The 13,795-nt window shown below is 39.6% G+C and overlaps 1 protein-coding gene across 1 annotated transcript in view; it reads left to right on the top strand.

Annotated features, from left to right (window-relative positions):
* Positions 1-3,163: 3,163 nt before the first annotated feature.
* Positions 3,164-13,795, top strand: part of phactr3b (phosphatase and actin regulator 3b) — a 100,824-nt gene continuing 90,192 nt past the window's right edge. Inside the window, exon 1 of the mRNA XM_079844041.1 lies at positions 3,164-3,365. Within this exon, the coding sequence (XP_079700167.1) occupies positions 3,263-3,365 (103 nt within the window). The 5' untranslated portion in view covers positions 3,164-3,262. The remainder of the gene's footprint in view (positions 3,366-13,795) is intronic.

Below are 13,795 nucleotides of genomic sequence, written 5' to 3'. Positions count from 1 at the left end.
CTGCTAGATCAGTATTATATATAAATGAACATTTTGTCACAACTTAATTTTATTGTGTACAATCTACTTACTGGGGTTAAGGAGATTTCTAGTTCCCAGAATGCTTTGCATGGGATTTAATTGGAAAGAGAATGTGTTTTTAAGCAATATAAATGAAGTAGAAGGCCTGTTATTATTGTTTAATGTTCTATTAAGTTGGGATTTGGAAACGTTTTTGTCATGTTGGAGTTTTTGGAGTTACCGTGGTGACGAGGAGCCTGACCTTAGGCTGACGACAGGTGCAGTGCATCATAAGAATTGCTCTGCTCAATTATTGTGGTTAGTCTGTACTGCATACTGCCTATTACATTTAGTGAAATAGAACTAATGCATGTTGTAAAAGTGTATTCACAATTATTATCAAATTTTATTGGCGCCTACTCAGTTGATTCATGTTTATGCTACTAATTATTTAACATATTATGTTTTAAAACAAATTGCATGCCATTTAGCAACACAAGCCATCCAGCATTTAATATTATATTCTAATATCGATCTAGCTCACTGCAGTGTGCAACAAGTGTCTCATAGCAGCCGTGGAGCGAACGCACAGAGTAAGGTTAAAACATAATTTTCAAAACACTGAAATGTATCTAATATGATAAAACAGTGCTGCGTTACCCCACATAGCCTACGCACGAGCGGAAGAAGCGGAAGCGGCGACCGTGGCATAACAAAAGCTCCGCTGCTGTCGAACCGTGTGTCACGCTCGTCTCTCATTAGCAATCGCTTCAGTGACCTCGTTCAGCTCCACAGCACTCGGTCCTGCTTCTGCTTCATACTATACAGTTAGGTTAATAATCTCATCCATGAACATGATTTCTGTCCGCGTCCAGTCCCGATTCTTTTCCACCGGCTGTAAGGTGAAGATGACAACTCCCAAGATTCCGCGCTCAATCTCGCCGTCATCAAGCTACACCTTGGTTTTGAATAGACAACCTCTAGCGGGAAAAAAAATACATATTGTGCCTTTAACTCTAAAGCCATGTTCTGGACAAATGAGGGCAAAATGGTTTTTATATTATTTAATTTTTTTATACTTTCCTTAATCTGAGCGGTACAAGACTTGGCTACTTTTCCTAAGTTTGCCACATGAACACAAAAAAATAAATCGACTTGATTCTACAATGTTAAGTGCTTGAAAAAAAGTCCTTAATCCCGCCTTCGTGGACAAAAATGGGCACCCATAGGAATGAATGGAAAAAACTGTAATTCCGGGCATATTTTTTTATTTATTTGTCCAATAAAAATCAATAAATCCAACACAATGCAGATCATACATATACACACAAATGAGGGAGTGAGCCTATACAACATTCTCAATGTGACAAACACTCACACACACACACTCAAACACACACATCCACAAAAGCATTGCATTGAAAGCCATTGAATGAGCCTATAACAGAGTGAGTTTTATTTTTTTATTTTTGTCAAATAAAAAACAGTCACTCACACAGACACAAACAAAGGAATTAAATGAGCCAATAACTGGGCAATGTATATGTATATGTTTTTTATTAAAAAAAAATGTTAAAACATTTGTTTACAGAGTTCAGCCCATATGCAGCCATTGAGTTTTATTTCCATCCACTGGCTATTGATATTGTAGCTTTAAAAAGCAATTACGGTAATACCATCATAGGTTACCAGATGTCACTAAAGTCACCACATTTTTAAGTTTTGGCTCTCTGAACTTGCTGATGTTTTTTTTTTTTAGCTGAAGTTAAAGAAATATTAAATATAACATAAAAATAAGTAGCCTTGAAATCTAGACGCACCCTAGCGGCAGAAAATGTATTTTGCCGCGAGTGTAGTCTAGCAACTCTCGGTTGACCTGAGAGCTGGAAAAAACAAACTCTGGGCAGGCCAATCACAGCGTGTATAGAGTCGGTGGGCGGGCTTAACATAATGACTGCACGTCACGGCAGAGTTGCGGAGGTTCTGTGTGCTACTCGTAAACAAAGAAGCTGACGAACAGCGGTCTTATGAATCGGCTTTGGCTGCGACTCTCGTAGACTTGGAGTTAAGCTTTTCTTTGAGAAAAGAACAAAGAATGGCACTGAAGTCATTCTTAAGAAAAGAAGATATGTTCGAAGTTTTGCTGACCATTTACGGCGAAAGTCTATTAACTAACGTTAGCTCGGCTTCACCTTCTTCTTCGCTCTGGTTGGTTGTGACGCTCATGGCGCTATCCAATTGCGTGCAGAGGGAATTTGAAAGACAACCGTTTATCCCGCCCCTCGGATTGGGCCCTGTCAATGGTGAGTTTCCAGACCCAACATCTTGATGTGGGTCTGGCTTGTCAGGCTAAAAAATAAGCATATTTTACATACAAATATGGTACTCTTAGAGGTAAATAAATTCACTAATATCCCCAAAATCACAAAAAGGGCATAAATTAATAGATTTAATTTTATCAAAGATGGTGATATAATATTTATATATATAAAAAAAATGGAATCACACTTGTGGCCTTCGTGCCCAAATGTGTCCACGAGGGCAGGATGAAGCGCTGTTATGCGAGGGTGGCTTGAGGGTTAAATAATTTAATTAATAAATCTTTGTAGAAGATGTAGTGATATAGCTTATAAAACAAGCGAGTAATAGCTATATTTGTTTAAAATAAAGGCTGTATAGGCCTGAAATCTGCTGATCAACCCAAACTTGTTTGCTTCTATCAGACTGTGTGAAATTGTCAGACGTCTGCGTGGCTCCACTATCATAAAGAGCCCACAAGAGGGCATCACAGGTTCATTCACCAGTTCCTCTGCCAAATCACTGTAACGCTGTTGTCTTGAATGAGCTTGTAAATATCACTGATTATATGACATATTCACGGTTTTTAATAGGGCTACACGTCCATCTCTTATAAAACCACGATGGATGCCAAAACACATTAATTCTCTTGCGCAAGCCTATCCAACCCCAAAAAGACACTAACATTAAATAGGCAACACTGTACCAATGAGATGTTTTATCTAAAAAAGATTCTAAATTAATAAAACATAAGCATATAATGATGACGATAATCCCATGCCCCCCCCCCCCCCCACTCCCAGATGTGCCCCAGTGGCTCCCCATCAGCACACGCACGTGCACGCGCACTCGCGCTCTCCTCCTCCTGTCAAACTGAATTACATCCATTGCCGCCGCTCGGTCGCTGCTCATATTCCCGCACGCAGATTGGCTTTTCTGTATTTGATGGTCTGTTCTCATCTCCATGGCCACATCAGATGGATCAGAAGATTGCGTTGTGCGGAGAGGAAGGTCTCGGAGTGACCCGAGCATCATTACCGACACTCGTGTCGTTTATAACAGTACAGGTGAGTGTATCTGTTTACTGCATAGATATCTGATTGTACCACTGCGGAGGGAGAGTTACATATAGGAAGCAGCTGCTGGTTTTTTCCCCCCCTGTTTTTTTCTCGAGAAACCAAAACGCTGGCATGACTGGACACGACGTCTTTCCACATGCATTGCTGATGATGCACGGAGATGAAATGCACCATTGACATGTAGAGCGTGTTGCTCATGCTCGCGCAACGCAAGCCGTGTTCGGTGGTGCTGGTGCTGATGCTGCTCTGACGCGCCGGGCTTCCCCGTGACTGATGAATGCACATCCTGAAAATGTCCAGCATGATGAGCCCGTTTTAGTATAAACCTGAAGAGTCGTCCCCTCTACATTTGCCCAGTTACAGCTGTGGATCACTGTCTTTTACTGACCTTTAGTTACATTGAGCAATATGCAATTGTGTGTCAAGGCTGCAGCTAGAAGGACGACTGATTATAAGTTGTACCAAAGTGTTTGCAATGCCTTCATTAAAGAGGATGAATGCAATTAGCCAAGACAGGCCTAATCGATCACCGTTTACAATATAGTGGCAAATTACTAATCTGTGTTTTCCATTGCTGACTAGTTCTGTGGTGGTGAAAAGGCATTTGTATTTGATGCAATGATTTATCAGTGTTTATTGTTCTATACACTTCTGCATCACTTTCTATTAGAGCATGGAAACTCCCTCGCCCTGAATGGCTGAAGTGGGATTAGTGATTGAAATGTGTGAAAAGCCCTTTGTTTGGACACAGACAGGTGGTGAACATTTATCCTTGGATTTGGAGCCGATCACACTGTCCCAGTAATACACGTTGACATGTTGCTTACTTAACTGATGCACGCTTTCCCAAATGATGTGGTATGTTAGCACACTGGAGACTGCGGTATCCTGTAGGGAATACAGGTGTGTTTGTTATATGACTGCTTGTTGCTTGATGTAATTTAACATTACTGCCTTAAATGTAAAGGGAAAATGCTGTACTACTAAGGGACAGAAATGACAAGCGCTTTCACGGTCTGGCAAAAAAGAAATGCTTAATTGTATTGAAGGTGCACTTGTAGTGTTCTGTTTTTGTTTTGTTTTCATGTATGTGAAGATAATTTTAGTACACTTCAGTACACTTTAAAAATATCACTTTATACAATTTAAAGTACATTTTTAAATAATTGTATTTTGTCATGATTTAAAGGGATGATGAATTGAGAAATCAACTTTCTCTTGAGCTTTTGATAAATAAAAGTTCATCGTGATATAAGAATATCCTGTAAGTTTCAGAGCTGAAAACGTCCTTGTTAGTCAAAGAAAAGCATTTATTGACACCAGGCCCAGAAAACGAGAGATCTCAGAATATGTCAATATGTCAAAAAGGTTCTATATGGCACCAAAAATGGTTCTTGGCTCGTAATCCAAGGGGAACCTTTTTTAGTGCTATATAGCACCAATTTTGGTGCTTCAGTGGTTCTTCAGTGGTTCTTCACCGGTTCTTTGACTAAGGTGCTATATAGCACCTCTGAAGAACTGCTGAAGCACCACTGAAGCACCGAAATTGGTGCTATATAGCACTAAAAAAGGTTCCCCTATGATTACGAGCCAAGAACCATTTTTGGTGCCATATAGAACCTTTTTTTTTAGAGTGTGACGTCATAGGATGCAGAAGCGCCGCCTCAAGCCAGCCCACCGACTCGTGGAGCTGAACAGGTCGCGCTACCGAGCAATAAACATGCGGTTCCAGCTCACGGGCGTAAGACATTGCGCAGAATCGATTGTAAACAAGATACAGGTCGAGACTGGATTTGCAGACATATTGAGCTTAAAACACAATGCTGTGCCTTCTATATTGGATCCGACAGGAACGGTGCAACACACTTATGTGAGTAAAACATGTTTTTTATATGTGTTAGTATTGCATTGTTACAGATCGTTTGATATCTATTGATTACATACCTTAGCACGCTGTCACAGGCTGGAGAAGGTGTAATTGGTTAATTCGTGATCAGACATGGACATGTAACGCCAGTGCTCGCAAAGGCCAACGCATGTGTTTTTCAGACGGGCTACCAAAATGTATCACCGGCCTGTCGACGAGCTATCTTAAACAGTGAAATAACATTCCTTTCTTGTGCATGTGTGTGTGTGTGTGTATGTGTGTGTACGGGTCACGGTTGTTCACCGATCGGGCGAGCCAAGTAATACAAAAATAACATTCCAATCAATCGCGGGTGGATGAGAGATGAATCATTGTGTTTGTTTAATAAAGGCATTTCGCGAGTCCTGTGAGCGTTTCCCCAGACGCATTCAAAACAATCCCCACATGTACTGAGGGAGCCGAAGCTCATTAAATAAACAAATCTTATCCAATCCGTGGGCGTTTACTTCCAAGTCTTCAGTGCGGCACGCCCATCAAAACCGAGCGTTTTTCAGAGAGCCTCAAAACCATGGCAGAAAATAGCCTATTACTTATTCATTATGATGTTTTTGAATGTAAAAACCACACGAACGTCATAAGTTGACCCCAGTATACAAAAATAAAAAAGCCAGTTCATGACACCTTTAAAGAAGTACACTTATTTTGTTGTGTTGTCTAATATAGTAAAGTACTTGATTATAATATTAACTGTAGTGTTTTTGATAGGTAAAACATATGTACAAACATTTTAAATGTACTAAATTGCAATTTGATCATATGACAAATACATTCAAATGCAAGACATGCACATTTCAGTTGAAGTATGTTGTAGTTTATCACAAATGCTTGTCAGTACATTCAGCAGCACACTTTCCCATATTTCAAAGATGAGAATTAATATATGAAATGACATTTAAAGATATAAACCAGTCCTATTAAAGAGATAGTTCACCCAAAAATGAATATGACCCGATGATTTACTCGTCCTCAAGCCGGTGAATATGTCCTGGCTTTTCCAAGCTTTATAATGGCAGTGAATGGGAACCCAAAATTTGTAGCCCAAAAAGTACATCCATCATAAACGTACTCCACACGGCTCCAGGGGGTTAATAAAGGCCTTCTGAAGCGAATCAATGGGTTTGTGTAAGAAAAATATCCATATTTAAAACATTATAAAGTAAAATATCTAGCTTCCGGCTGACTGCCTTCCGTATTCAACTTATGAGAAAAGCGTAACTGGCGTGACGTATGACGTCGCACGTAGCGTAAGTGTTTTGAACTGCGAGAGGCGTTACACTTTTTGCGTAAGTTGAATACGGAAGGCGGTCTGCCGGAAGCTATATTTTATAACTAAATATTTCTTACACAAATGCAGCGATTCACTTCAGAAGGCCATTATCAACCCCCTGGAGCCGTGTGGAGTACTTTTATGATGGATGGATGTGCTTTTGAATGGGCTGCCATTCACTGCCATTATAAAGCTTGGATTAGCCAGGACATTTTTTTAATATAGGCTAACTCTGACTGAATTTGTCTGAAAGAAGAATGTAATACACACCTAGGATGACTTGAGGGTGAGCAAATCATGAGCTAATTTGAGTTTTTTGATGAACTATGCCTTTAAATGGGTCAAAAAGCAGTTTAAAACCATTTAATATACATTAAAACTAATACATTTTCATTTAATTGCATTTAACATGCATTTAAGTGTCTGCAGTAACACACCTAAAGGGTTACTTCAGTGATTTAGCACTAAGCTTTGTATCAGTAGAAACCCGGTAGTATATTCAAATTATGGTACTTTTCCCCCTCATATCCCCTGAGATGAGAGCATTTTATTTCATTTATTTCTTTTATTCCATATGCGATCTGATAATGCGCCAGACTGGACACGCGCTGAGAATGACAGCCGCGCTTACCTCAGCTCTGCTCAGCTCCTCCCTCATGTGATGAATGAAATTTGACTCCTGTGAAGATCAAAACGCCGCTGTAGGGAGTGGCCTCGTAGGGCAGCGAAGCAAGTGCATTCTGGGAGTTGTGTTCTTTCATCCACATGAGACAAAAATACATTTTCTGTCTTTTCTCAGTCTAGAAGGCCCAAAATTCAAAAATAATTTCACATTTCTACTAGTGTTCGGCCGATATATCGGGCCGATATTTGCGATTTTTATGTGTATCGGCATCGGCCGATACAAGGCTGCTGCGTTCGCCGATATTTTTTCCCCCTGCATTATTTACAGACAGGTGTCCACAGGCAGCTCTCACCGTCTTCAAAAACTCTCTTGCTCTCCCTCCCTCGCGCATATTAATCAAAATCAATTGAGAATTGACACGATGGTAAAAGGTCAAAAGACTGAAGTTTCACGTGGAGCATTGGGATATTTTTTTCCTGAATTAGGCTACCGCTGGTGTTGCTCTACAAGAGATTAAGTTAAGTGCACCTACACTCTAAAAAATGCTGGGTTAAAAATAACCCAAGTTGGGTTGAAAATGGACTAACCCATCAATTGGGTTGTTTTAACCCAGCAATTGGGTTGTTTTAAGCAAACATTTAACCCAACCGCTGGATCAAAACAACCCAATTGCTGGGTTAGTCCATATTCAACCCAACTTGGGTTACGTTTAACCCAGCATTTTTTAGAGTGTAACCATTAAATGACTAGGTTGTAAATAGTTTTAAAATTAAGTATAGTACAGTCAGTGTACACTTTATTATGCTGCTTGCTTGTTGATACTGTGTGCAATAGTGTAATTATTTTATTTATGCTTAAATATTTATTTTCAGAATTTATTTTCACCACTGAACTCTTTTTTTTTTCTTGTTCTACCTCACCTGTTTTTACTATTTGTTAAATATGTTTTTTTTTAGTTCAATAAATGTTCCTTTTTTTTAAATTGTAAATTTTAAATTGTTATCATCCTGATCATTGTGTCATTTTTATGTTGTAAATTGAGGGAGCAAAAGTATCGGCTTCAAATATCGGCTCAAGAAAATGAGCCCGTATCGGTCATCGGCTAAGGCTGATGAAAAAAAATTGGTATCGGCATCGGCACTAAAATATCCATATCGGTCGACCCCTAATTTCTACTACATAAATGATCCAGTTTAAATACACATTCATCTTCCCAGCGCTGAAGTACCCCTTTAAGTATTATTTCCATTATAAGTATTCTTTTTAAAAGTATGCTAAAACAATTTTCTTTTCACTGGGTAACAACAATAGGCATATTTGAAAGAACTGATCACTGGATTTACCAGGTTAGTGACTTCAAATCTCTTTTCATGTGTTCAGCATGGATCTGAACACACATACTGATAAAAACCTTGAACGCCTGTGAGCTGTATTGAGTAAAACACAATGTTAATCTTTTCGAAGATGCTCAAGAGAATGACTCAAGTACAGCACTGCTTGTTAAGGTACATTTTTTCTCTCTCGTCTTTTCTTCCCTATTGTGAGTGAAACGGCTTCTGGAACAAGAACAAATGTAGGGCGGGGCTTGATTTTGTCCGTGTGGAATCGATTGGATGGTTGTGGTTTGCTATTGGCTGGTCTCATGTGAGTGACAGGTTGCCCCGCCTTCATCATCAGAGAAGAGATGCAACATCCAGTGAACTCAAAAATACTGGACAGTATGTGCTTTTTAGATTGTGAGAAGTTTTTCTCCCCTAAAAAGACATATCAGTCCATATGATCAGGTCAATGCACATCAGAATATTGGCAGAGCTTCATAACAAATTGCGACATGGCAGAGACGCCACTGGCCAAGCTTTCTCCTCTACGAAGCCTTTCATCCCTGCCGCACACCCACTGCGGCTTTGATCTCGCCTCTTGAGCTGCACTTGAGGAACAGAGCCAAAGCCCTCATCCGAACAGACAGATACAGTACAGGAGAACACTAAAGAGAGGACACACATGGAGGAGGTTCCCTAACCAGACGGAGCATCAGCTGCGCAGCTGACGCATTTATGATTGGGCTACATTTGACGTATTTTGGCCAAACAGAAAGCGAGTGTTTTGGGTTGAAGAGGGAATCTATCTGCACACATGTAGCCCACACTAACTAACTAACCGTTGACCCGTTAGACACACGTTCTCCCAACCAGTCAACACAGTTTATGTATTGTTCAGTATTAAGAGCCCTTCCTCCACACTGAGGTGGGCAGCAACAACGAGCAGCGAAGGGTCTTTTAAAGTTGTTTCTCTGTGCCATTGACTGGACAGGCTGACTCATCTGCAGCTGAAGCAATGTTTCATACAGGCCATGAGCTGTAATTTCCACTGACATTCACACGTCTCAAATGGATTATCTGGGTAATGTTATATTGTTTTCTGTGTAATAGAGTGCTGCAGGGATGATGTATATTTGTAGGCCAAAACAAGTTGCATTTCAGCTCTTCTGGTTCCATCGTCCTGAAGTCAATGCGTTTTTGTGGTGAAGAGGAGCTCAAGATATTTTCACATTTTATTCTACGTTTGATACGTCAGTAATACCCACTTGTGATTTTTTTAAAGCTTTTACCAAGTTATAGGGTTAGTTCACCCAAAAATTATAGTTCTGTAATTAATTACTCACCCTCATGTCGTTCCAAACCCGTAAGACCTTCGTTCATCTGTCTGACCCCTCCATAGACAGCAACACAACGACCACTTTCAAGGTCTAGAAAGGCAATAAACCATCGTTAAAATAGTCCATGTGACTCCAGTGGTTCAATCTTAATGTTGCGAAGCGACGAGAAGACCTTTTGTGCGTGAAAACAAACAAAAGTAATGACTTTATTCAACAATTTCTTTGGCTTTGCCAATGGTGAGTTGACGTTCTGACATAGATCCCGGAAGCGCTGCACTGTGGTTACAATGTAAACTGCTGGGAGACTGACACGGAAGAGAAGAAATTATTGAATAAAGTCGTTATTTCTGTTTGTTTTTTGCACAAAAAGTATTCTCGCTGCTTCATAACATTAAGGTTGAACCACTGGAGTCACATGGACTATTTTAACCATGTCTTTACTACCTTTCTGGGCCTTGAAAGTGGTCATTGTGTTGCTGTCTATGGAGGGGTCAGAGAGTTCTCGGATTTCATCAAAAATATCCAAATATCCCATGGTCTTACGGGTTTGTAACATGAGGGTGAGTAATTAATGACAGAATTTTCATTTTTGGGTGGGCTAACCCTTTAACAGGGAACGTTCTCAGAACTTTCTGGCATGGTTCTCTCAAAGTCATGAACAAACATCCGAGTACAGGTTGTACAGATTGTACAGTAACATTAATAGAACATTCTTTCAGAGTTATTTGGTCTTTAATAATCTTCTCTAAACATTAGCACAAAAACATTATTTATACAACGTTCATGGAATGTTTTTTTTCTAAAACTTTTGGTAAAGCTTTATTCTGATGGTTTCTTTTGAACATTCTGTTGACTATATAACTTTTGTAACTACTAACTCTCAGAGTATTAGTAGACTCTCTGCTTAATTTCTGCTAACTCTTTGTTGTGATGGTCCTCTAACAGACATTCTACTGACTATAAGTTACAAACACATGTCAATTTATTCTAACCCTAACCCTACCAGTCCACTAATACTCTACTGACACGGAGAGTTAGTAGACATGTAGGTGCAACGTTACTTAAAGTCATCAGAATGTGTTAAAGGGACCATCAAAAAGTGAAACCAAACGTTTTAATTGGACATTTGTCTAACGTTTTTTAAATGTTTCAGAACATTCAAAATAAAAATGTCCATGTTTGCAAAGTTATAAAATGGAATGTTCCATGTTCGCATAACTAAAAAAGTTTTTAAAACATTTAAAAAACTAGACATTTGGAATGCCAGATCCATCAAAGAGTCGATGGCGTCTAAAAGTTGCGTTTGCTGGTCAGTTTTCCACTTCTGATGTCAACATTTTCCGCTTCTGATGTCATTTCTAGCGAGAAATTACTACTGTAGTAATTCAATATTTCTTTGGTTCTCACCAAAGCTCTCTCTAATTTTCTGTAGATCATTAAACTGTTACACTGCCTTACAAGTCCGTCTGACATCAGTTTCGTGAGGTGCACAAACGCTGGCTTAAACAAACACGTATCAATACCATGGTTACCACCCAGAACACCCTAGAAACTACACAGATTAAAACACTCAGAGCACCTTGGAAAACCATAGAAAAGCCCTGGTAAACATTTTAGCATTGCAGCGGAAATTTTTGCACCAAACAAATATGGTTGACATTTTTCCTTCCATACTGATCTTAAACCAGTATAAAATCTGTACATGGTAAGTGTTTGGCTGGTCACAGATCAGTCTCTTTGTCCCCAGAGTCGCTCCAGGGTGTCTTGAGCTGGATTAGCCATCTCTCCCAATCGACAGCAACCTATTGGATCAGTTTACACATCAAAGACCACCCCACTCTTTACCCATGATCCTCCCTTACTTTCATTGGATAAGACTCTTAAATGTTCCACCAATTTTAGGACTATTAGATTAAGACTCCCCCTCCCCCATTTGTGTTGATGTTTTATTAATCAGCCATCTATATTTAGCCGTTGTAGTTTTTTTTTGCAGTGAATATTCAGAGCAGTGATTAATCCAGAGGCTCATAACCGCACTTGCCTAAACAGTTTTGTGGTTGAGAACGAAACCCCCCGCAACATGACTTCTCTATCAGAGCTGTTACTGACCTCTTAGAAACATGCCAAATTGATTTCCTTCTGAAAATATGATCACATTCCATAATTAATAATTGAGCATGCAAAGGACAGGGAAAGCTTCGTTAATGACTTGTGTTCTGATTCGATGCAGATCTGTAGAGTTCTAGACGCAGATTTTAAGTGGGCATCATCTGTTGTTTGTTTTTTCTATCATAAATTTTAATTTTGCATAACAACTGGCTTTAGTGTCCATTTTCTAGTGAATTCTGGATGATTAGAATCACTGAATCTGCGATAAATGAAGATGATTTTAAGCATATACAGCAGCTAGTCAGGAATCAGAAGCAATGATAATATTAGCCTACAAGAGTACACTGATATTGCTAGTAAATTTCATAAGTAAATATAAAGAAAGGGCAAGTAATACATTGAATTAAAGGGGACCTGTTATGCAAAGTCTTGGCGTTGTTTTTGGGCTCTACTAGAACAGGTTCTTTTCTGGTATTTTCCCCTTATACTACAGGGCTGTTGAATACTTGATTCTGATTGACTGACCAACGTTCTATGGCCTTGTCCCAAATGGCTCCCGAAACCCTCACGGTCTTCCTCCGAGTCCGCACTTTCACGATGTAATGCCGCTTTGACTGCCAGGTAGAAGTCCTCTACGTAGCTCGCAAACTTGCGGGCTCAGCTGAAGTGTGCATCAAGGGCGCATAGCAGCCACAAAGGGGGCGCTCACGTGCACCCTTCTTTAAGCTTAAATGACGAATGGAACACCCTCATTTGTGTGTCATTTGGGACAGGGCCTAAGGTGTGCAATTATTTTCAGGGAAACGCACGGCTAAAGTAGTTGCAGACAGCTCTTGACCGCATTACAGTTTCATATCACCTCGCCAAATGATTTCAAAGGTCCTTATACAGCCAACAACAGCAAAATAACTAAAACTCACAACGGCACTCACCAAGCAAGTGAATATAGTAAATTATAGGATAAAACAATAAATTATTTCCATGTTTTTTTGCAACAAACTTTTTTTTTGTGTATGGAAAGCACATGCTCTTTCTCCCGCTCTCACTGCTCTCCCACTCAAATGCACACAAACACACACACACGCTTTGACTGCCGGGTAGAAGTCCTCTAGAAGTCCACACACACACACACTCGCACAGACACGTGTTGTCAGCGCTGCACTGATGATTTTATCAGTAAAATAGTTTAGCAACTTAAAAGCTACGTGACATTTCTCACTAGCGAGGTAATAAAGGCGCTGTTCTTACAGTTTCATATTAGTAGACACTGCTGCCGAACACTGTTGAGAGAGACGTACAGACATAATTCACATATTCTCTCTCTCTCTCTCTCTCTCTCTCTCTCTCTCTCTCTCTCTCTCTCTCTCTCTCTCTCTCTCTCTCTCATAACTAGTCTGCTATCAGTGGCTCAAGCCTCCGTATACTAGCTCTAAAATTATGTTTTGGAATTAGCAACGGAGGCTTGGGTTTAGATACGTAAGAAATTAGTCGTGCACAGAGAGCATTTAAAGGACAAAACCTGACAAATGTCTTGAAATAAATAACCTGAACAATGTTTTGTGGTGTGGAAACTGTAGTAGAAGCGGAATAATTGACTCCGGGCCGTTGAAAATTTGGAAAATAATGCACACCCAAGGTGTAACGGCTACTCCGCTTTGCGGATGTGCATAATTTTTTCTAATAATTCACCGGCTCATCGTACAATAATTCCTAATTCTCCAAACCACCTTTATGGTGTTATAAATAACCTTTTTAATAATAGTTTATTTTATTAATATTAGTATCTTCATATTATTAACATTAGTATTATTAATATTGTTTTTATATATTATTT

This window comes from Gobio gobio (assembly GCF_949357685.1).
Source record: "Gobio gobio genome assembly, chromosome: 19".
In the NCBI taxonomy this organism is placed as follows: Eukaryota; Metazoa; Chordata; class Actinopteri; order Cypriniformes; family Gobionidae; genus Gobio; species Gobio gobio.
The sequence above is the reverse complement of the archived record's forward strand: the minus strand, read 5'-3'. Positions and strand labels throughout refer to the sequence as shown.